This window comes from Genypterus blacodes, unplaced genomic scaffold (assembly GCF_046128005.1).
Source record: "Genypterus blacodes isolate CSIRO-AG114 ecotype Tasmania unplaced genomic scaffold, CSIRO-AGI_Gbla_v1 ptg000152l_1, whole genome shotgun sequence".
Taxonomy (NCBI): domain Eukaryota; kingdom Metazoa; phylum Chordata; class Actinopteri; order Ophidiiformes; family Ophidiidae; genus Genypterus; species Genypterus blacodes.
Genome location: NW_027466954.1, coordinates 206,515 through 230,991, shown reverse-complemented (window position 1 = coordinate 230,991; position 24,477 = coordinate 206,515). Strand labels below are relative to the sequence as shown.

General features: G+C 43.4%; 1 protein-coding gene across 1 annotated transcript in view; it reads left to right on the top strand.

Moving 5' to 3' along the window:
- The first annotated feature begins 540 nt into the window (after window positions 1–540).
- LOC143012680 (aryl hydrocarbon receptor-like) overlaps window positions 541–24,477 on the top strand; it is a 42,398-nt gene continuing 18,461 nt past the window's right edge. The window contains exons 1-2 of the mRNA XM_076165945.1: window positions 541–1,010; window positions 7,943–8,130. Of these exons, the coding sequence (XP_076022060.1) occupies window positions 952–1,010; window positions 7,943–8,130 (247 nt within the window). The 5' untranslated portion in view covers window positions 541–951. The remainder of the gene's footprint in view (window positions 1,011–7,942; window positions 8,131–24,477) is intronic.

Below are 24,477 nucleotides of genomic sequence, written 5' to 3'. Positions count from 1 at the left end.
TAAACTTAAGTCAACAGCGTGAAGTAGAAAATAGAAAGTAACTCAACCTTCACCAGTAGATAAGATGACAAACTGTTAGATGTTTTTATCTCTATGCAAGTCGGCAGGGTTTGGTGAACTATTTCCAAAATTGAAGGTAAAAAAAAATATTTAATTAAATTATTATTTTCTTATTTATGATTATTTTTTTACTGTATATGTTGGATATACGGTACTGTATACATTTGATTTAGTATTCACAATAAAGATTCTTTTGTAGAAATGTCATAGTATTATTAGTCTTTCACTTTGTATCGAAAGATAGATCGATTGATTGATTGATTCTGGATATGGAACCATAATGTCGTAAATGTAAACAAATACGAGCCATTATCCATAGAAGTGGAAAAGACTCCACCTTAAGGTCTTCCTGGTTACAGTGCGGTTTCCACTCGTTCCATGTCTGCGGTGTGTGTGTGTGTCTGTTGGCCCACATTTGTACCACCTTAAATATTTCTGTGCACACGCACAACCAGACACCAGCCGACGGCGGGAGCGCGCGGCGCTAGCAGCAGGAACCCCGTCCAATCACTACGAGACTGACGCGCAGCAAAGGACTAACGAAGTTACTCGGAGTAGATTTTACGATTTTAATTTCGCTAAACTCGCCATGGTTACGGTAGTGTAGCGTGTTAGTACAAATTAACAAGAATAGCAGAAGTTGTGTTAGTTTGTTGTGGCCGTTGGGGCGTTTGGAGCAGCTTTAGACGAAAACAAAAAGTAGTCCCTTTTTCCACCACAGACGCATGGGAAGTAAACCGAGCCGATGACAAGACACACGTACGAGGATTTCATTGCTTAATTTTCAACTTTATTTGGTTTGCAGATCATCACAAAACCGTCGGACTGTTAAAGATTACGCTTCAAGCGGGATAAAGTCACTTTTTTGCACTTTATCCTCTCTGAATCACAATGCTGGGGAACACGGCGCTTTACGCGGCGAAGAAACGGAAGAAGCCGGTCCAGAAAATGTAAGTCGGCCTTGTAAATACACACCAAGCAGTATTCCTACAGTATCTGTACAACACAGTACCTTACAGTGTATCTGCAGTACTTGCTTGTATCTTCCTTGAGTGGGTCTATGAGTGTATCTGGTGATCGTAATGCGCGCTACTGTGCTGTCATTACTGTAATCCAGCTATAATACTCCTACTACCATTATGGCAACTTTGCACTGGGTGATCAAAACACTAAACACTTGCATTACTTGCACATGTGCTATTTTGTATTGAGTGTATTGTATTTTTTTTTACTGAATTTATATCCTGTGTATTGGTCCTATTTTTATTGTTTTCCCACTTGCTTTGCTTCTGACATTTGTTATTTATGTAGCAGCATTGCAAAATGCATCTCTATAATCGTCAGTCAGGGCAGTTAATGCACCGCAGTCCGAGTTGTGTAATAGTAACAGGGGTAATAATATCTTAGTAGGTCATAGATTGTGCTGTAGGTTTGCAATAGTGCCCACATTGTCTTTCGCTGAAGCCTTCAGGCAGCAAAGTCTAGTTTTCCTACTTTGCTCTTATAATCTTGGACAGACGGAGGTAATGTTTGAGGGCTGAGGTCCAAAAACATTGCAGCCCTATTCTGTATGGAAAATAAAGAAAACTGTTACCTCAGTTTGATTTAAATCTAATTATGCCATTTGATACAGCTAAGCTTCCCAGACTGTTCCGTGCAAAGGTTCTTTCACTGCTTATAAACCCTTTGTGCCCGACAGAGAGGCTGCTGCAGGCCGGGAGCGAACAGTGGAAAGAGAAACACCACATCACAATCATTTTTCCTCCTCTTTGTGTGAATTAAGCAAGCAGGCCATTGGACTTCTGCTTCTTCTGGGTTTCTTCTGTATTCCCCTTTAAGGAGCCCTAAAGGGCCCCAGACCGCAGTTTGGGAAACACTACTACACACTGCAGCGCCAGAGAGTTTTGTGTAGCAGAACCCTTTCCGATCCTGTAAGAATCCCTCTGGATAGGTCTGTTTATGCTGCCGCTAAGACAGACTCACTGTGATCAAATGGTTCTCCACAGGACCATAGTTTCTGTAGCCATCCTAAGGACCACCTAAGGTTCCGGGACATTTTCTAGATACAAGACGATAACAGGACAAAGTTAGTTCTACAACAAAGTCTTTTAGAGTTTAGTGTTTTCTTGTAAATATTAAAAGACTTATGGTTATAGTCTATAGCTTTCTATAGTAAAAGCCCCCAATCAGCCCCCGGCAAGACCCCTGCAAGTGGTTCTACCTGAAGCCTTTTTTTCTCATAGCCTTCTCTTTATGATGCTGTAGAAAACCCCAATGTGAGAGGTTCTTCATTGTAAATGTCATACTAAAGTGGCTGCAATATACAGTAGAATCTCTACGCAAGCACTAGAGCTGACCTGTAGTTTAGCTATTTTAGTCAAAACCTAATTAAAAAAACAAGCTTCTGGTCGATTTAATGTTCACTTATTACATATGGACCAGGTCCTGTCACAGTCTGCCAAGTAATTCCATGGACAGTTGGACATGGTTGGTCACCTGTCATCCTGGATAATCAGCGTTACAATGACCCACAGGGGAAAATCAAATCCAACTTTATTGTGTGGACTGGCAGTATGTCGCCTCTCTGCACTTAGAGGCTGTATTTATATTCTGCGATAGTGGAGTGCTCACACAGAAATAGCTGTTAAAAGCTTCGGTGGAAGGCTGCAGCTGGACTTAATCTGTCATTAATTAGGACGGGCAGCTAGGGGTCCGGGTCTACAAGAGGGGAAATGGTTGCCAGGATCAAATAAATAGCACCAGTTTGCCTGAAAAGTGGACCGGGATCCATTTTTTCATATGATCTTGGTGCATTTATTTGGCCCACACCAGAGTTTGTTCTCTCCTTTCTCAGTGAAGTAAATGTGCAAATAGACCAGATTTTTGGTGTCATCGATATGAACATAATGCTTAATTTGATCACTGTAGACCCTAACTGGTGTAATAAACACTCTTAAAATTAAAACCACCTCTTCACGTTCTTATTATAGACCCTTAATGGTTCTGGAAACTACTTTTCCACTCTGTTTTTGAAATTGACGCGCTGAAATGATTCAATATCGATCCTTAATGTTGCAGTTAAGAGAAGTTCTACGAAGCTCAATTGCTTAAGCAGATCAAGTCTTTTCTAATATCTTCCATAGTGTTGTTAAAAACCTTGTAGAGAGGTTCTTTCTCATAGATTGCTAAAGAAGAACCCTCTTTCAGAATGGGTGTGCTGCTTAGAGACTTTACTGTGATTTTACCAGCTTGTGTTTTAAAACTTTTAACAAGCCAAACTGAGGGTTAACTGCTGCAAACAGAACCACAGCCCCGAGTATAGAACCTTGCCAGAACCCTGGTTTGAGTGTGTGTGGTACTACCTGCATTAATCATAATCAGGACGTGGACCGGCAGCGCTCTCACGCTATGTTTCCAGGAGGGAGGAGGGAGGGAGGGAGGGAGGATGGCGTAATCTGAGACTCGCTCTGTATTTTTTTCTCCTCCTCCTCTGACTGCCAGAACATTCTTTTTTTCCCGTCTTTCCTTCTGTCTTTCTGTGTGTTTTTGGGTTTGTTTTTTTCCTCCCTCCCTCGACTCAAATTAACATAGTTCTGTGTCACGCAAATGGTTACGTAAGTCTGCCATGTTCGCTCTTGGTTTTACGAAAAGGTCCTCTGAGGGAATTTATCTTTTCTTTTCTTCTTTTTTTTTGGGGGGGGGGTGTTTGTTCAGGTTTGTGTGTGTGTGTGTGTGTGTGTGTGTGTGTGTGTGTCCATCCATATGAGTTTCTGCTTGCGTCTCGCAGACAGATTCAGAGCCAGCATTTCAGCAGTCCAGCCCGAGGCAGAGTACCTTTGTGTTTAGACCACATTGTAAAACTACAGCATGTAAATATATGGTACCCTGTGTGTATGTGGGTGTGTTTGTGTGTGGGTGAGAGAGAGAGAGAGAGATAGAGAGAGAATTTTAAAAGATCCAAATGTCACAAGATGTTAACGGTTGAGAGCTTTATGGAAAAATTAACCCTACACTCAAGCTGTGCTCAAATAGACCCATAAAGAGATTTCGGTCTAAAGGTAGTTCTCCATTTGGGCTCCCCTTGTTATGATGGTGAGTGTGTGTGTGTGTTTATCATGAAGCATGCTGTTACAAACAGCACTCATCCACTCGTTAACTGGTCAGTTTTTGGTTTTGGTGAGTGTTTTTTTGACAGAGGTCATGCTGATGTGTGTGTAGGGGGGGGGGGGGGGGTTACAGGCCTGCAGCACTACACACACCTAGACGAGCACTGAGCAACAACAGAGCTGCTGTGCCCTCTACTGCAGGAGACATGGGAGAAAACTTGCAGACTTTTCTGTCTCATGCAATTGGGTGCAAAAATCCAAGGTGTATCTGCAAAGAGTGTATCTATAAAAAAACCCTGCAAAACGGCAAAGAAGAAAATTTGAAAATAACTATTAATTTGGTTTTTGGTTAATTTGGTTCATAGGCTGTTTAGGGAATGAGATTGCATTTTTTTGTTAATGGAAATAATTAAATGAAGACTTTTAATAGCATCAGTCTAAAGTGTGTGCGACCTGCAGGTTGACCTACACTCTGGTCTCTGCACCGGCCCGTAGAGTCTGAGCGGTCCTGTATCATAACTCCAGCAGGGAACAGACGCCAAAATCGTATTTAGTTTCCTTTGTGCAGAAAAGGTGCCGTTGCCCCGTCAAAGACAAAAGTGCCTTTGTATATGAATGCAGGGGAGTGTTTCTTCAACCCTGATACACACACACACACACACACACACACACACACACACACACACACACACACACACACACCCCTTCCAGGATAGATTGGGTAGATAAAGCGAGAAGCAACAACACTGGCCGTACATTGTTCTTGCAGGGAGTTGTGCCGTCAGGAATGCGGCGATAGCCATCTCGCCTCGATTTCAGATATGTCGCGTTCTGCTTTATTATTGGAAGCAGATGTCTTATTTACAGGAGGAAGGTTTTCGTCCTGGCCAACATCCACATTTCACACATTACGTTACGCTCGCAGCTCATAACATTTGTTTTAAACCCCACATCATCCACAAGTGGCTTTTTCTGACTGTTAGCTCCTTTAAGAGATCAGTTACACTGTAAAATATCACATTCGCAAATCAAACCTCAATTTGTAAGACTAACTTTAGCTTGAACTTCTGTCGCACTGCTGGAAACAGAAGACTCTTTGTCCAGCCGGCCCATCTTCACATTCCTCAGTAGTTTTACCACACAGACTATTTTATTTGGTCTAACTTTAAAACATGCAGTAGTAAACTACAGTTACATTTCAGGCACATTCAGACGCTTTTGGAAGCATTTAAACTGTGAAATTATACATTAGGGTTACATATCGGCAACCTCAGGTAGTAGATCGCATGCAACCAAGGGTGAAAGGTTTTTTGAACCCTTGACCTTCATGTTCAGACCTATTTTGGTGCAGTTTGCCTCTCTACCTGACATGTACTAAGACAAGTTGAAACTCACTTCCCATAGCTGAAAACAGAAACACAGCTGATTTCTTTCCTCTTTTCTTGTTTTCGTCATAATCAGTTTCAGTCTTCAGTCTTGTATTTAGTAGAACTAAATCGAGTTCCAGCTTCTCTGCTGGTGGTGATTTGCTGCTTTTGTTTGTTTCATGTTTTTAGTTTATTACTTTAACCTCTTAACAGAACAAAGAGTAATTTGAAAGGCTTTGGGCTATGGAAACTTTTTTAAAAAAAAGCAATAAATAACAGATTAATCAATGATGAAAGTTCGATGTTTTGATGAAGTTTCTGGACTGTTTCAACCTGGAAGTGCAGAGTAGCCCGGAGGTTAAAGGTCAAAGCAACAGTGTCCTCAACCTAACTTAAGCAGGTCAACCACACACACACACACACACACACACACACACACACACACACACACACACACACACACACACACACACACATATACACACACACACACACACACACACATACACACACACAGTGCTTCAAGATTGCCCTCACCTGACCTACAATCCTCAGCAGAAACATCTGAACCTGATTTGGATTTTCAGTGTTTACATGGATTTGAACCAGTGTAACACAGAGGTCATAGGTTCTATTGCCGCAAAAATCCTGCACATCTTGGACTAAAGGTGGTAAAAGGGTTGTGCTTGGGTTTGTCTTTTGTTTTGACAGGAGCTGACAGGAGCAAGAACCTTACAGAACCACAGAATACATGAGCGATTAGATCTAAGATTTGTTTTGGAGAGGTTAATGCAGAAACGTGGTAATCTGCAAAGTTCATCGTACTTTGTGGAAAGCAAAGTCCAAAGTCTTGGTTGTTGTCAATGTGCAACAGGAGATACTTGGCCAGAACTTTGTTGTTCAGTGTTAAAGTTGAACATTTACCGCATTTTGGTAAAATGTAAAACACAGTACTTTCTAATTAAATATAGTGGTTATTTTTATGTGCAGTACTTTTCAAATTTGACTCAAAATGACTTGGTTAGTTCCTAACTGAAGGAAATTCAACCCGTCTCTCTGTCATTGTCTCTTGGATAAGCAGAGGTGACCCAAATTTGACCAAATCTCTGTGTAAACGAGAGGCGGCGGGATGACTTTCATCCCCCGGGGCCGCTGGAGGTGTTCCACTGCTTCACACCTCCTGCGGGAAAAACAAAAAGTCGTCTGTGCGGTGCAGGTCTGGTTTGAGTTACGACTCGGTCACCAGAGTTCAGTCACACACAGACCTGTTCTCCGCGCCGTCTGATCTACGCTTCGATCGCACTGCGTTGCAAAGTGACACTGCACTGTGCTACACAATTCTGCAATCCAGCGCAAAGGAAATAAGAGATGTTTCAACCATGATTACACATCACAATTTCAGACATCGGTTTGGTTAAGTAAGATAAAGTTTGCACAGCTTGCACTTGGAAATTACTGTGTTAGTGTATGTGCAGTGCAACTTCATATTTATAAATGTGCTAAATATGTAGAAACCCATTTAAACTTCAGGTTTAACCCCTCATTCACTGTCCTGAGGATGTAGTGGATCCAGATCTTTTGTTTTTTAGAGGCAATTTGTTGTAAATCTCTAATCAAATAGTGGAAATAATGTCTTATTTAGAGTCAAAGTGTAGAAACAAAGTCTTTCCTCTGGTCACTTACTGTATGGAGAACCCCCTCCTACCCCAAACACACACAGACACACACGCACACACGCACACACACACATGCACACACACACACACACACACACACACATATCTGATAAACAAGCATGGCTTATGGAACAGGTGTCATGAGGCGGCTGACCGGGTTCCCATGGCAATAGCGGATGTAGGAGACGTGCTGGTTCTCTGGAGAGTAAAAGCGGTCCGGCCTCTGTTATTTTCCACTGAGTAAACTTCTAATCCCAGATACTCGGCGGGCATGTCGAGAATAACTGCTCGTCTGAAATAAAGACTTTAATTTAGAAAGCTTCATTTGATCACTGCTGCAGGTTGAGAACCGCTGCCTCTCCCTCACTTCAGTTTGTTTTGTGGAGTGTATGTTCATCACTGCCAATGCTCCAACCCATTTTCAAACACTTGAGTTTTAGTTTTGGATTATTTGTGGCACCGTCAGTGTCTTGGTTGAAGGCATTTGACCTTTTCCCCCTGCCAGCACCTTATGTCAAACTTGCTGTGTCACCTGCTTGTCCCTTGCCTGCCAGTGTTTACATGTGATGTCTCAACTTATCCCGACTGCAAGCTGTTGATTTATTACAGGACCGATTTGCTGAAGCTGTTAAGACCTTCCTGGGGTCTTATGGCCTATGGATTTGTCTTCACATTGAAGACCTGACTAGACCACTCCAAACTCTTAAACCTCTCATCCTGTCTCTGTCTGCAGACCCAAACCTCCACCTCCCGATGGAGCCAAGTCCAACCCCTCCAAACGCCACCGTGACCGCCTCAACGGTGAGCTGGAGAAGCTGACCGCCCTGCTGCCGTTCACAGATGAGGTCAGGTCGCGACTGGACAAGTTGTCTGTGCTTCGCCTCAGCGTTGGATACCTGAAAGTCAAGAGCTTCTTTAATGGTGAGTGTCCGTGGGTGAAACGAGTTTGGCGCCTTAAGTCTAGACTGCATTCAAATCAAGATTTAAATTCACATTCTAACCTGTAGGCAAAACTCCTGAGTAGAAAAAGCTCAAATGTTTAGATCACCAACATTACAAGCAACAGACTTGAAGACAGAGGTCACTTGGGTTTACTTCAGAGACAAGTTAGAAGCATTTCAGTGGACTTTTTGTCATTGAACACACCAAGGCTCTGACATGACAATCTGTAAGATGTGACATGAAAACATCTTCCAACCCTTATAATTACTGATGCCAATCACCACAAGGACTCATCCCTTCTCTCCATTGGATGTCCGTAGACTTTTCATTGAAATTTGAACTTCTGGCCTATTTCAGTGCAGGGAAGCTTGGAGCTCGGTGAGGTTGTACCAGTTTCCATCGAGCTTCCTCGCATTGTTCTGCTGCCTCTGTTTAAAATAGAAGCGATTAGATCCAGACGGCCTGAAAGGCGAGCTTCCTATTTTCAGTCACGAGAGGGAGGGTGTGTATGTGTGTGGGTGTTCAGTGGGGGGCGGGGGGGTTCAATTACCAGCTGGGAGGCTATATCGGTGCAGCTCTGTGAAATTTGGCCCTCCTGGCTCGCCGTATGCCCAGAGAGGCTTTCCTCTGCAACAGGAGGTGTGAAGTGGAACGATAGCAGGCGAGCCTTTCACTGTGAATGTTGTCAGGGAGACGAGTTGCACATGGTGCGTCCGTGTCAGCATTTTAGCACACACCTGTTCCGTGATGTGCGCTGCTATGTTTGTATGCAGTGCTGTGCAAAAGTGTGAGACACATGTAAGGATGAAGATGATTTCATAAATAAATATTTAAGACAAACATGCTCATGTATGTAGAGCATGGCCTGTGGGTGTCTGCACATGCTGTGAGCTCTGTGTTTACAGAACATGAAGATACAGTATTGTTTGTGTACACATTACCACAGGCCTCCCTGTAGAAGTGGGACACATCCCTAATACTTCACAGAAATGTGAAGTTGCGACAATGATTTGCCGCAGGTTTTGAAACAATTCCTCATTTTTGCTTAAGTTGAATATTTTCTCTCTTTGCTGACAGTTGGATTCCAGTTCAGCACTATTCGTTGAATCTTCTTTTTGTGGAAGTTCTCGAGGCAATCTTGTCATGAGGTGCCCCTATAATTCCCAGCCTTAGGGAGATACTTGCCATCAAGCTGAGCCGTCTTCTGTTTGTGTCTCTGACAGGCTGCCAATCTGCGCTGGTTTCTAGCTTCTACCCACAGTTTGGGTGATTTTGTTCCAAAATACATGCTGTATATTTTAGGAAACTTTGCAAAGCCAGAAGATTAAGAGGGGTTGAAGGTTGTGAGAGATGCAGTGGACTGGGTTTACACATTATCTAGTATTCAGAGATCAGTGATATGTTTGGTATTGGTAGTGTGTACATGGATCCACTGAGCTGGAATTGACGTAACGGCAACATTAAATTCTCCTTGAGGAGTAAAGAACCAGTTCACCTACAAAGCAGCATTCAATATGGCAGCAGCTTATCTGAACTCAGGTTCATGCTCCCTAAGTCTCTAGCCAGACTCTCCTCCGTGGTGGAACGAGTTGACTAGATTGTGTTGGAATTTTAATCTCATATCCGTGGCGCTTTGGATCATGGCGTCATGCCAAATGAGTAAATGTAAATGTCAATGTAAATGAGTCAACAAGCTAGTTGGTGTCGAGGTCCAACAGAAGCGTAAAGAGAGGAAGTGATATATACTCGCGCTGAACATTGGCTTTTGTTTTTGGGCTTGAGTTTGTTTCAGTGTTAGCGGCAGAATTCAATGGGAATATTTGTTCATAAACAGAGTGGAGGCTACAACTTTTAAAGCCAGAAATCTCAGCCGCTTTCCAGTAATCAGTGAGTCATTGGCATTGAGTAACAACGCTGCTCACCCCCTGTAGACTTATGGTGTGTTTGTACGCTGAGATAGTAAAGATCGTACTTGTAAGCTCCCTAATAGGGTTTTGTCCTGAGAAACAGCATGTTCTTAACTGTTCTCATTAAAATAAAAGTTATTTTTTCTCGTCATTGTGTTGCCAGAGGACACAGACAGCAGAGCGTGTTGCTTTGGGCTCATCAATTATTTGGCAGTTCTGGTCATTAAGCTTTTGCTGAACAAATGAGGCAGCGTGAGGAGTCTGGTTACCTTCACATTACGCAGTCAGTGTGGGGTCAGAACAGGACTTTAAGGAGATTAGTTTAGCCGTGTTTCTCTGTTTATTAGGTACTTAGGGGGATGCTTCACATACTACGCAACAGATTTAGCAGAGTCGGTGGATCTGGATCCAAGAGCATCACACGGTGACCGACCCTGAAGCCTGAACTCCTGAGTTGTGACGTCCAAACACAAATTTATACACATGTTCTCCTTACAAATGACTCAGTGGAGCACATGTCAGATGCCACCTGCACAGATTTTCTGGTGTTTATTAGCATCATCACCCAGATTAGCTACAGGACGTTTTCCTGTAATACAATGCCACATTCTTGCTGACGTAGCCAATTTGTGATGTGCTGCCACTTAGAGGATGTGTGTATATATCAACTGCCAGCTTTCCTGCATAAAATGTGATGAAATCTGACCCACAGGAGGCGCTGCACAAGATACATTTTAATGTCCTTAACTCAGTGGTCATGTAAATTTTGCCTAATTCATATGTACGTACGCAGGCTAGAGGACAGGCATCTTGTTTTAATGGGAGCCGTCATGAGCACAGAGATGTAAACACATACATTTATATACACTATCTCCCCACCCCCACCCACCCATTTCTTGGCTGCTGCGCCGCTGCTGGCCTCCCACCGCGCCCCTCCCATTTCCTGTGGCAGCCCCTGCAGCACCCCGGGGCCCCTTTTCCTCCAACTGTTCAGCCTTTTCCTCCTCAGCTACATCTGAAGTCCCAAGTTCACAGCTCCTCCGACCCCCCACCCTCACCCCCCCACCTCAAACAAACGCTGCAGGATCCCAGTTTGTTGTTTCAGCAGGGAGGCCTGTTCGCACGGAAGGCCGGCAGCGGGACAACCCAAGGCTTTATGCATTCATCCCACTCTGAACAACACACACTAAAATCTGGCAATTTCCCCCCCCTTTTTCTTTTTTAACTTGAGTTTCAGTGGATGCGCCAGACTTTATTTGAAGTGCATTGTGGTGCAGATTATCCACATTTAAGGGTTTTTAAAGTATTAAAAGGTCTTCGTCGCTGTTGCCAGAGGTTTCATTTTTTCCGGTTTGTAATAACGGGTTTGTTTACGCTGCAGAAAAGGGTTTCGTAGTGCAATATATATTTAGTCTGCTTTACTGAACACAGGGGGGACTTCATCGTCCTTAGTTTTTATACACAGTGTGTTGTATGTCTGCTTTAAATGCTTATGTTTGTGTAGTCATTTGTCAGTACTAGTGCATTGTATTAGACTCTCTCCCTCTTTTTCCTTCATATCTCATTCTCCTCTTTAATTGTGAGAATCAACCTTATTTGCTCCGTGAGCTTTCAGAAAGAGGTTTATAAAGCACTTTTAAGAGTCAAATAAAAGCAGACATCAAAGTGGTGAAATGAATGAAAGCAGAGAGGGCACCACAAGATAAAAGGACAAGGACGGAGGGTAACATTAATAGTAAAAACAATCAAATAAAAGACATCACATAAAAGCAAGTCCATAAAATTAGGCTTTACAAGGTGATTCCGGGGGGTGATGCTGTTACTGAGGCCATCCAGCTGCTGAAGTTAAGGTACTTGTGTCGAACCTAAACGTACGCCCACGTCTCTGTACAGTGGCAAGGAAGAACTCCACAGATGTTCAATGGATTTGTTGGAGAAAATATTACACAATTAGTCCAAAATGGCCTCCTTGGTCATAGGCAAATAACAGAGAAGAGTGAAAACCAGAGGACATTCTGGAAACTCCTGAAGTGCCCTCTTGGCGTCCCTGCACCCCAATTTGGAACCCTGTGATTGATGGTTACGGAGAAACTATGACTCTTTTGGTGCACCCATTCACATCCTGCAGGGTGTCAGAGAGCAGCAGCAGTGACATAGCTGCATTCCTCACTTTGACTTACTTTTTCAGCCTCATTCTGTAAAAAGCTTGTTTATAGGCCTGGACAGCAGTAGGGCAGGAAGTGGCCTGGATATTCTTAGACTCAAAACCAAGCTTTCCTAACCTTGGCATCTGGGAAAATAAGCATATTTTCTGTGCAAAAAGAAACGTTTCTCTATTTTGAAATGTAAAGGCAAGTAGGTTGGTTTACACGTTGGATGATCCAAAGAAACTAAGGGTCAAAACAAACCTATAGCTGGCTCTCTTTGACCTTAAATGTAACGCTATCGTACTACAACACTGGAACCACTCTAAAGCTCTGTATCATCAGGAGCTTTATCATTTCCCAAAGCACAGAAATGAAGAAATCCTTTGTTTGTTGCCGTCCACAGGCTGACGACGCTGCTCTCCGCTTGTGTGTGTGGCCTCTGTGCAAAACAGACGCCGATGGAGTTTTTCAATCACATTATTCTTCATAAGGAATTCAGTCAGGAACCACAAGACCTCCAAGGCTGCAACAGCTTTGGCCACCAAGAAAACAAAGGAAAAGCACAGTGACAAACGTAGGAAACACAATTTTGAAACGTCACAAATACTGAGTACATCGGGAAAACGGTGTAAGCAACGCCACACTCAAAAAAATGTCTTTATTTCAGGGGTATATGACTTTAAGAGCTGATACCAACATCAATATTTAAGAGTAAAAAGTCTAATACAGGAGAGGAGTGAGTCTGTTTGCTTGTTCATGCAGACACAACAGCCTTCAGAATAACTCTGCGATCATTGTGTTAGCAGACCCAGTGGTCAGTGTCTGTCTCAGGGCAAACTTCATAGCGAACAAAGGCGACCCGGGAGTGTAAAGGCTCATTGGAAGGCCAGGATGTGGCTGAGAATGGAACGCTCTGTGTCTGTCCGTCTCCCCGTCTTTCCCCTGGGCCGAGCTGCAGGACGGGGCAGACGGGCCGATGGGAAACGCTTGGGGGTTCGATCCCATGCTCGCCACCCACAACACACACATTGTTCAAAGCCCATGATCATTTCCCGAAACAGACAGCCGTCATCTTCAGACACAGCTCACTGTACATCCTCAGAGTCTCTCTGTCTGTCTCTCTTTCTTTTTCCTTTCTTTCTCTCTTTGTCGCTGTGGACCTCTGTAGTTCTTAAAATATGATGTGGGACATTTAAGGTTGTGACACGTCTCCAGAGTAGGTGCGCTGGTGTTTGCGGTGAAGTCGCTGATGACTCCCCGGCAGAGAGGTTTTGTTGGCTTCTGAGAGCCCTTATTTGTGGTCCTTTTAATAGGTCGGCTAAACTTCCCCTCCTGTACCGGGCCCCTGGAAACACACACAGTATGTATACACTCTTGTTTTTTTCCTTTGTTACACATTCAGATGTCTCCCGCTCTCACACACACATGGCGCCCCTCCTCCATGCCTTTTCCATATGTGTTTGCAGCGGATGGTTGCAGGTCTCCGTCAGTCCGACCTCTCTGAACTTTGCTGTCCCCCGACACGACCAGTTTTCATGACTGTGCAAGATGGCAAGTGCAAAGGTTAAAGGGTCACCATGCAGGCTGTAGACTCTAGCTCTAAAGTCGTTAGCATGGTTTATGGTGAAGTGATATCTTATTCCTGGAAATGCAGCTGCACTAAGAAGTAAAAAGTAGATATCAGATATGTGGCTGCACAGAGCGGGTACACGTTCTTCAGATGACATGAAGGATCGGAGTGTTGACTTTGACTGGGTTCTTCCACTCTGTACTTCTTTTTTCCTGCTCTGTGACTGACGGGCTGATAGGAGGCGACGACAGACACAAACCGGTGTCGGTGCTCAGTGTTGGGCGTTGCTGATGTTTCACACAGAGAGAAGCCAACACAAGGGCAGTGTGCAGGACAATGAAATGTAAAAGAGAAATGATGTATCTGTGGATTTGGTTGTAAATCTTGCTGTAGGTTCACTTTTTGGCAGGAATCTTGCGTTTGGCAACTGCTGTCAGGAAACAGATGCCTGTTTGAAGAGCCTTTAGTTTGACCTACCTGTCTTCTGAGGCTACATACAGACAGTCCGCTGCTAACTGTGCTAAAGTTATAGAGTTAAGTCATTAAAATATCACAGGGACAATGTCATGTTATGCTTCAGGAGCAATAGGGATCTGGTCATGTCCTGGAATTTTTAGGGATTTTAAGACAAGCTGCACTCTGGGAAATTGAGGGGATTGATTGATTTCTAACAGGAAGTTAAAAAGGGGATTTTGAGAAATGATTCAGAGTGCTGGGAAGTCATGGGAGTTTATATCATTTTTAAGGAAGTCTGGAAATGTCTGGGGCTTTGAGAGACAAAAGTCAAAATGTAAAAAGTCAGTGGAGTTGTTATGGTATATTGTCCTGGAAAGTTATTTGATATACACACATCAGTGGCACCAGACAGGAAAACTCTGAAGGAACACAGCTGCAAAGTAGTGGAGGTGGTTTGATCTTGAAGAAGAGTCCTTAAAGTGGATTGGATGTGACTCAGAGAAGCTTCATCTGCACTACAGAAGCCAATCTGGACATGTGACCTGTTAGCCAATGGTAGGACAGGAAAGGTATTGTTAACTTAGATAATGTATGACAGTCACATGTTGATGTGTGTGAATATAGTGATGCAGGGAATGTCTCAGGAAGCTGAACATACACACTCACTCAGATAGATATATATTGTTAGGAGTTACGAGGAAGTAGATGAAGTAAATACCAGGAAAGAGACACACAACTGGTTTGTGCCAGTGGAGCTGGAGCATCAATATTTGTATTGGAGAAGACACAGAGTCCAACAGTCAGGCCTTCAAAACACTGCAAACCGGTTGTGTCAGCAGACAATAGTATAGAATAGGTGAAGTTTTATAATGAACAGATTTAGTTTGTGATCACAGAACAGAAGCAGTAAAGCCAGGAGAAAGGCTTCTACTCTTATTGGTGGTTTTGGTGGGACGTCCTCTTCCTCTCCTTTGGCACCATCCACCATGCCACCAACAGTTGAGTTGTATCTTTTACTTTGGGACCGTTGTGATACTGTATGGCTTCCAGAGCTAGAAAAGGTTCTGCAGAATGTGCGCTTCATCCTGGGCGATAGCATCAAACTGGCAGACCCTCTGCATGGAGGATCGCAGTCAAAACACAGCAGACAGATGATCCTGTAGAAACCTGCCCAGGCATCTGGGGAACACCAGTGTGTGTGTGTGTGTGTGTGTGTGTACTTAGCATTTATTTATTTATATTTTATTCCCGCATCAGGGCCGTACATCCGATCTGCAGAGATTATTATAGCACAATTATAATTATTATGACATTAATAAGTACTATAACCTTTTTGATCATTAAAAGTCAGTCAAATCATTTAATTCATTTCAGAAATAACAAATTTTGCCTTAAAATAACAAAATATGCAATTGTTGGCCAAGACATCTGTCATTGGTGTTGACATGGCAGAATAGGAGCATCTTGAACTTCACTCACTGACACCCTGAGAAGACATTTAGTTTGTTGACCGTAGCTGGCAGGAATTCTGGGTAATTCGGTGTCCAAACGTTTGCAGTTGCCGGGGCTGCAGCTCATTTTCCAGCCATGAACCTGACAGATTGGATGAGTTGTGTTGTATCGAGTTCATTTAGTCCTGTTGTATACAGGAGTTACACAGGATACATGTAGTGTACATCTGCTGGAGCTACTTGTACCACATCTCTGTGGCAAAATGCCTGGCATTAGTAATCAATCACACATGTCCAACTCTTTTCATGGCAGCATGTCCTACTGTGGTATCGGTGACATCACGTGGTGCTGCTAGGTGCTCTTTGTGTTCGTGCCATGATGTTGTTTCTCGCCGAGTCTATTCTTCATGCAGAGAACAATCATAAAGCTGGCGAAGAATGAAACGACTCTCAGCTCTTTCATCTGTCCACTCGCTGCCAATGACTAAACACTTACTCAGTTCTCTACCCAGAGTTTTCTGCTCCAAGCAATGGAGTCAGAACTTATTTTAGTGTGTTTTTCGCGACACCTGACAGCTTGTTTTTTTTGTGTTCAGATGTAATTATGCAGGATGGCTGTAAAGTCTGCTTGTGCTTTGGTTTCTCATCTTGTTTTTATTCCTTTGTTTGTTTGAGGTGAGATATTTCCACTCAGCCTCTTTCAGATTTTTATATTCACAATGCAGTCAAAAATCCAGCTATAAATGTAAAAGGGTAGAAACAGAAAGGAATATGATCAAATGTTGAGCATGTGATGTCCCTGTGTGTGGATATACAACTTAACAATAAAGTCAGATCAGCATTGAGCAAGTCAAACAGAAAACGTGTTTGTTGATCAATGGACGGATTGATCCAAACGTTTGACAGATCCATGTATCTAAACTTTAAAGATTTGCTGCTTTTTCTGTTTTCTTTCATTATAGTTGAACAAATGGAACTTTCATGGAAATTTGACGTTATAGAATTTATCCATTCATCAAGAAGATTTGTTCTCAGCTTTATTAGTGTGTATGTTCTGACTGAAGGCCATAGAACAGACGTCACAACATTATATTTAACTGATTGCTCTTGCGACACAGTGTCTTCTTCCCTTCTTCAATGAAACTAACCCCAAACCACAGAGTCCACCAAAGCCTGCACACACACAGTCCCACGAGAGGCTGTGTGTCTCTGTGATTTACGCTCTTTGGCCCGTCTGTGTTCCCTTGCTCGAAGGTGGTCAGGCATGCAGCCCTGCCTGGAAGTCGACTCTGAGCTCCACGTGCTTGTCAGTTAATCGGGGGAAACCTGTAAAACACGTTGACTAATCTCTCCTCTGTGCCTTACAGGAAGTAATGTTTGTCAGAGGAAGTCGGGGTGGGAGGAAGCGCCTGGGGCGAAGCTATGGCGGAGAGAAAGGTGTCTGCTAACCTCTGATCTAGCCACAGCCAGGGCTGATCAGGGCCAAACGGGGCCAATCAGGGCCAATCAGGGCCAGGGTTAGCCAAAAAGAACAGGCGTTGTTATTTAGCAGCAGGCAGGACAGGACGTGAGGCGGGCCTGTGGTTTTTATGTGACTCTCTTACTCTTATGCAGAGAACACACAGGCCAAATGTGACTCGTCACATGAGTGGAGATCAAACAGAAAATGCCACAATACTGCTGGAAGAAGCCAAGTTTAAGTAAATCAACTGAACATTAAAGACCAAGACATGGCCACATGAAGAATCTGCAGGTTTCCACTCCAACTTTCAATCAATCACAGATCAATGGATAGACTATTGATTGGAATGAAAACCTGCACACCATTGCTCATCAATCGCACCTATGTTGCAATATCAGTCAGACATGTTGGTGACACATGATTTACACAGTGTGGATCAGGCAGTAGAGGTTCAGTTTGGCACAAAAAAAGCCAAGTCTGACTCGCTTCACTGGAAAACGATGGGTTGCTGATGGGATCTGCTAGTCACCCTGTTAGTCATCGGTCAGTTGGCCGGCCGGTTCAGCACTGTGATATCTAAATGACCTGGATTACTGTGTATTTAGTTTCACACAGTCACAGTGTGACATTAGAGGCCTGCTGATCAAAATGTACACTTCATTTAAATAATAATGACCCAATTTCCTTCCATCTTGAACGGACTTGAGCAAAATCTTATTATGGGTTGTGAGTTATGAGATGAAAAGGATCACTGTAGTCTGTCGTCTGGTGTTATCCCCCCTCCCCCTCCTTTTTTCTTTTTTTTTACAGGGAGTGATTGTAGACAGTTCCAGAGAGGATACAGTTACAAAGCTGTCATGATCTCATGTTCCTCGGAGGAACAAGCTGCTTCCTGACTTCCCTTCCCTTTTCTAGACCCAAAAGTGATGGTCAAAGTTAGCGTCTCCTTTCATTAGATAATTGACTCGACGTTGATAGATGTTCCTACGTAACGAGAAGCTTCAGCCAAGCAGTTTGATTGGGTAGCGACTCCAACAATGAGAATAGTTGACTCTACCTAAACACAATCTCAAGTTCTGATGTGGTCGGCTGATTAAAGGTTTGATGGAAGATGTCACCTTTGAAGTGGAATGACACACATGGACTGGTTATGGTTACGGTTTGGCCGAGCCTGCCAATTAACAACAACAATAGAAATGACTCTGCTCTTACCTCCTCCGCTGTGTGCCGGTGACACAGTGAAGCTGTGATTTATGTAAATAATTTGAGGATTAATTGCACGCTGGAGGTATTGACCTGAGGGCACGTGAAAAATGGCTGACACATACTTAATACCATCCGCAGAGACGAGGACCGGATCAGCTCTGTGCCGTATGGCAGCCAATGAATCATGATCCCCATCGCCTTGAATGTTGATCACACAGAGGAGGAAACAGACAGCTGTCGGAGGTCGCCAGCTGTTTTCTGCTCTGTGTTTTGGATCTTTTCCGCTCAGACGAACTTGAGTCTCTCCAGAGCCGTAAATTCTTCCACCAACTGTCATATTTGCCGGCAGATTCTTGTCAGCGTTTGACGTCTTGATACTGTAACAACATGAGCTCACTGATTGGTCAGCCATATGCCATATCAGCCTCGGGGTGTAGAGAGTATAGTGTTATCACCTCTGACCGGGACAATTTGATACTTATTTACATCTACAATACTTTGGCCGAGTTTCATTTTTGTTTACATACAACCAAAATGAAATGAGTTTATACACAATCATACAATCAACTGAGTATCTGGCATTGCTGTGCTGTTCTATTCATGTGGTAGTACGTCTTAAGTGTTTGTGCACAGGTCACAGAGTTACAATACCTTTGTTGAAACAAGCAAATTACATGATATACCATCCTAAAGATAAACTTCTCCCATATACATGTGAATTTGGCTTGGCTCGACACACTCAGCAAAAGCCAGACTACAAAGGCTTCATTTTGTGTATAAAGATGTCTGATAAGAGGCATTGAGTTTTGGGAGGCCTGACGGTCTCCCCAGCACCGTGCAGGTCTGGAGCTGCAGCGGCACTGAGCTTCTAATGACAGGGAAGTGAGATTGGTTAGATCTTTATGATGGAAAATTACTGGCAGCCTGTGGGCCCCGCCTCTCTCCTTATGAATGAAGGTTTACATAGGCAGCAAGGCAAGTATGTGTGGGTCATTAGGAAACAAAGAGCTGCCAAACGCAGCAGGTACTCAATGTGAGTAACATCTCATACTCCATTTAGCAATCTTTAATGTCTGCAGTGTCTCTGCTGCTCTTGGTATTGCGCAGCATTGCTTCACTGGGATCTGTCGACGCCACTCCCAAATTAGCTGCCACAGCCCTGAAGGTCTCCCTGGGATAATGTTAAACAATGATCAATACTGGTGATCAATACCTTGATATTACATTACATTACGGTCATTTAGCAGACGCTTTTATCCAAAGCGACTTACAATAAGTGTGTTCAACAAAGGTAGAAAAAAGAACTTTAGGTCAGTAGTGATATCAGAGCCTCACGGCGACTGAGGACTCTTGAGATTTCTACCACACTTGGTTGTCACTTTGACACATTTGTTTCGGTCTAGAAAAGGATTTCCTTTCTGTTGAAGCTGTTTAGGTGTCAATGGGAAGACTTTCAGAATCTGCTGAGAAAGACTCATTTAGCTAAAATAATCAGTTGTTAATCTCTATATCATCTCTCTGTGTTTTCTATCTTTTCTCTTCTTGTTGTTTCTGAAGCGCCACTTGAAGTCGAAGTTTGAAAATATGCCTGTCGGAGCAGATCGCCCCGAATCCCCCACCCCTCCCCCCGCATCCTCTAACCATCCCAGCCGTCTCTGCGGTCGTTTCTGGGAATATTTTTAATCTCTGAAATCAAAGTTTGTATAATTGATAGGGATATGTGCCACAAGAGAAGGCAATAATATGGTTTGAAGTAAAAAAAAGGCTTGTTTGGGCCGAGCCTGCGTCATCAGCGGAGCTTTTTTGTCATGTTTTCGCCTCAGTTTGTCTCTCAGAACACAACTCGGCTGTGATCCGTTGCCAAAGAAGTTGAAACAAAAAAGTGAACAACAGAGAAGGAGGAAAGAAATTCTCCCCCAGAGCAGAAAGGTGTGAGGCTGCTACGAAGAAAAGATCCTCAGACTCCGCAATCGCTTTAATCTTTACACTTTCATAAACGGAAAGGAAGCTCGGCTTATGAAATTCCTGCAGAGACTTTTTGACAACACGCAGCGTTTCACCACACACGCCCTGCAGCTCTCTCACCGCTCTAGCTGCTCTACTTTTGTGTACTTGTCTGTCAGTAATTTGACTTTGAACTGAATGTGTTCTACTTGTCTGCATTTTAACTCGCATCCATGGCTTTGGCAGCTTCTGGTAAACATAATGAAGTGTGACATGCAGCGCTTCATCAGCTGCTGTGTTGTTGCTTTATATGAAGCTAATGTGGAAGTCAGAACATCAACACATACACACTTATAAACCAATGAGAGCCGTGTAGTAACAGTTACGATGGGGGATTGGAGTAGAAATTCATCAGTAGTATTCCATTTATTGATCATCATCCGTATTGGGAGAATTTGTTTACGTTGTGTTTCATATCATAGAATATTAACTAAGTAATTATCATTATTATAACTGCTCGATTTACCAAACTAAAATGAGGCAAATATTTCAATTATTAATGGATTTGCACATTTCTCTACAATTTTGTCTATAAAATGTCAAACTTAAGTTCATATTTCTATCTTAATTGAGCACAATGAGATCTTAGCTCTAAACATCTCATTTTAAAAGCTGCTGGAGTGAAATGATGTCATTGGTTGGATCCAGGGAGGCAGTGGCTCAGTGGGTAGTGCTTCCGCTTGGGAACCGGAGGGTCGCCGGTTGGAGCCCCTGCCGAGGTGCCCCTGAGCAAGGCACCGAACCCTCAATTGCTCCCCCCTCTGCGAAGGGTGGTAATGTAATGTAAGTCGCTTTGGATAAAAGCATCGTAATGTAATGCAATGTAATGTATTTCAATAGTTCACATAGATGAGTGCCCGTTCATTTCTTTGACCGAGCATTTCGCTGCTGCACAGCAAAGCAACTGACATCCTTGTGTGACGGTGGCTTCATGGTGACACCAGTGGCATTATGGGTCAGCCAGCCGGCGACCTTGACATTAACACCAACTGTCGTCGCCGACTTTATTACTTCTTTACACTTGAGCTGTGGATACCGGAGATGTGTGTGTGTGTGTGTGTGTGTGTGTGTCAGTGTGTGTGTGTGTGTGTGTGTGTGTGTGTGTGTGTGTGTGTGTACATATTTGTTCAGTTATTTGATACACATGCTTAGTCAGGAAATTAAAACCTCTCTTACACACGTGTGCACACACACTGCAGGTATTAATTAGGCAGCTGCAGAAGTATGTGTGTGTGTGTGTGTGTGTGTGTGTGTGTCTGTGTGTGTGTGTGTGTCAGTGTGTGTGTCTGTGTGTGTGTGTGTGTTAATCCCTGCTGTCGGTGTTGCGTGTAGCAGCAAGATTTAGTATGACACTTTAACTCAACATGCAACATAAATGGATTATCACAGTTATTATTTTATTACGGCACTAAAAACAGAGAGCAGCACATTTACAGTCAAAGGTCACTTTATTTATTCAGCTTTGAATTCTTTCTCAAAGTGATCAGGAAATTATGCGCAAAATTACTTTTAAGACACATGGCAAACCTTTGAAAACAAAACAATACAGCCAATTGATCTGAGTAACCATGACTGAATAAGTCACTTTGCAAACCTGCAATCTTTCCAGTATATTCTTAATTATAATCATTACAATGATTACACTGAAAACACATCTCAAGTCCTAAAGTTGTGCTTTTCCTAAGACAGATGATTGCCTTTGAGATTGTGCCATCACTTCACCGTGTACCAGCACAATAGAATGACAAAGTCATCGTCTGTATTCTCATCTGCAGACACATTTCCACTTTGCAAGACTTTTGGAGACACCGTCTGTTTTAAAACCCCACGCAAAACTCAAAGCGGAGTTGTGGTGAATGGGGAACCAGAGAACCTTGTCTCTTGTTTTCGGGGCGATCTCAGGCCCGGTTTAAATAACGCGTCTCACTGCTCCTCTTGTTTACATACTTGAGCTCCTGGAGATGAAAGAGGAGCCGGCGCCTCCCTCCAGCTGGTTCAGACATGTCGGCAAACTGGCCGTCCTCGCCGCCGGGCCCAAACACCAAAACAATGGCTCCGGTTGTGTAATCACTCTACACACTGGGGAAGTCAGTTTTAACCCTTTGCTGCCTTCAGCTCAGTCAAGTCACAAATCAAATAACATTGGATCTACAAATCTGATAAGGATAAGATGGCTTTGGAATTTTGTACAACACTGCAAAAAAATAAACTTAGATTAAAGTGCAAACGTTGCAATATTTGGGCGTTCTGATAAAGATTCACTGTCTGATGTTACTAGAGATTCTGCTTTAAGGTTTACATGTTGAGATATGAAGGAAAAAGACTCATCTCCTTTCTTTCCAGCTTCACCAGAGCAAAGGTTAGAGGTCAAGGTCAGCAGCTGGTATGAAGTCAGTGGCTTGCTCATGGACACTCGAGCAAGGTGGAGGTTTCTTTCCCTATTGATCAATTACAACCAATCAACAAGCGTTCACATGTAGGAAAATATTGTAAAAAGCATCATGCATAAATATACGCAAACATTACGGGGGGGCGGTCACAGATACACACATGCACACACACACACACACACACACACACACACTCCCCTCTTACTGTTAAAGGTAACTTCTCATGTGTTTCCTATCGGGCGTCCTGTAACAGCAGCTGACCGAGCTCTTGAAATGATCAGCCTCCATGTGTTTTGCAGTCCTACGCCTCCCAAATATTTTTAGCCATGCAGTGTGTATTTTTAGGATCCTGTTGGGATTGAAAAATAAAACCTGTCACTCCCCCACCCCCCCGATGCTGGGAGGCGAAAGATTCCCAAACTAAATGAAAGGATCCAGTGTCACAATTTGACTGTTTGGCTCAGTTGCCAGCCCCGCATGCTCAGACAGAGAAATATTCACAAGTGCAGCTAATGAATCATTGGAAAATATTAGTTTCTTGTTTAATGTACAGAATAAGGTGCTGGAGCATAAGGTCTCCAGCCTGTCTGTGAGAGATATGACTACTCTATAAAACACAAGCACAGATCAACTCTTGTTAGGATGCCACAGCAAAGACTTGGAGACTTGGAGATTTCACTGCGGTGGCCGTGAAGTAAAGACGACCGTGTGTAGTTTGACTCAAAGATGGAAACCAAACTCTCCTGCTGGGTTCCCATGCGTCCACAGACAGGCCTCTGTTCTTCCTAACCACCACTGTTTACTGACAGCGCTGGCATAGAGGCACGCTCGGCGTACAATTCCCTAAGCCCGGGCCTGTGGCAATGCCATCCAGGGGCTCTGCCGCTGCGTCAGGGGGACGGCCAGCGTGCCTCCGCCCCACCGGGAACTGTTTGGGTTGGGGGAGTTTTGTGGCACGCTCGGCACAGAGTTTATGTTGAAATAGTTTCATTCCAAAACACTGTGAATCTATTTAGGAAAAGAAAATGGATGCACAATGTCCATTGCTCAATGATTATAAAACAACTTATGTTGCGCTGGAAAACCAACACTTTGTGTTTTTGTCATGGATGCCTCCATGACAAAAACACTACTTTCTTCATATTTTCCTATTTCATAATCACACCAGGAGCTTCATTTCCTCACTGATCCGTCAGATAACATCTTCTTCTCTGGGCTATTTAAAGCAGATTGAATCTTATTTGTTTCTTTACTAATAATTCCTTTTTCTTCTCTTTCATGTGTGATGACCCCCTCCTCACTGCTACAGGTAAGATTTCCAAATATTTTAGACACAAACGTGCTTGGTGCCTTGCTCAAAGGCTACTTGATTGTTGATGTTACCTGAGGAATTTAATAGATGTGGACAATGATAAAGGATTTAGCACAGGCAAGTAACTAAAACCCTTTTTGTCCGAGTTACTTTGTGTTGTTATTGGCTGTGGCCGTGTGATTTCAGCTGGCTGGTAAGAGCATCAGCAGTTGTTTTGGTTATTGCAGTTATTTTAGTAATAATATTTGTAGGTGGAGGAGTAAGGAGTAGTATTACTCTGACTGAAGTCACATTCTTATAGACCTGCAGGGAAGAAACTCACCCAGCCTGTTTGACTGCATTCAGCATGCAGCGAGACAGAGAGAGAGTGTGCGTGTGTGCGTGCGTGCGTGTGTGTGTGTGTGTGTGTGTGTGTGTGTGT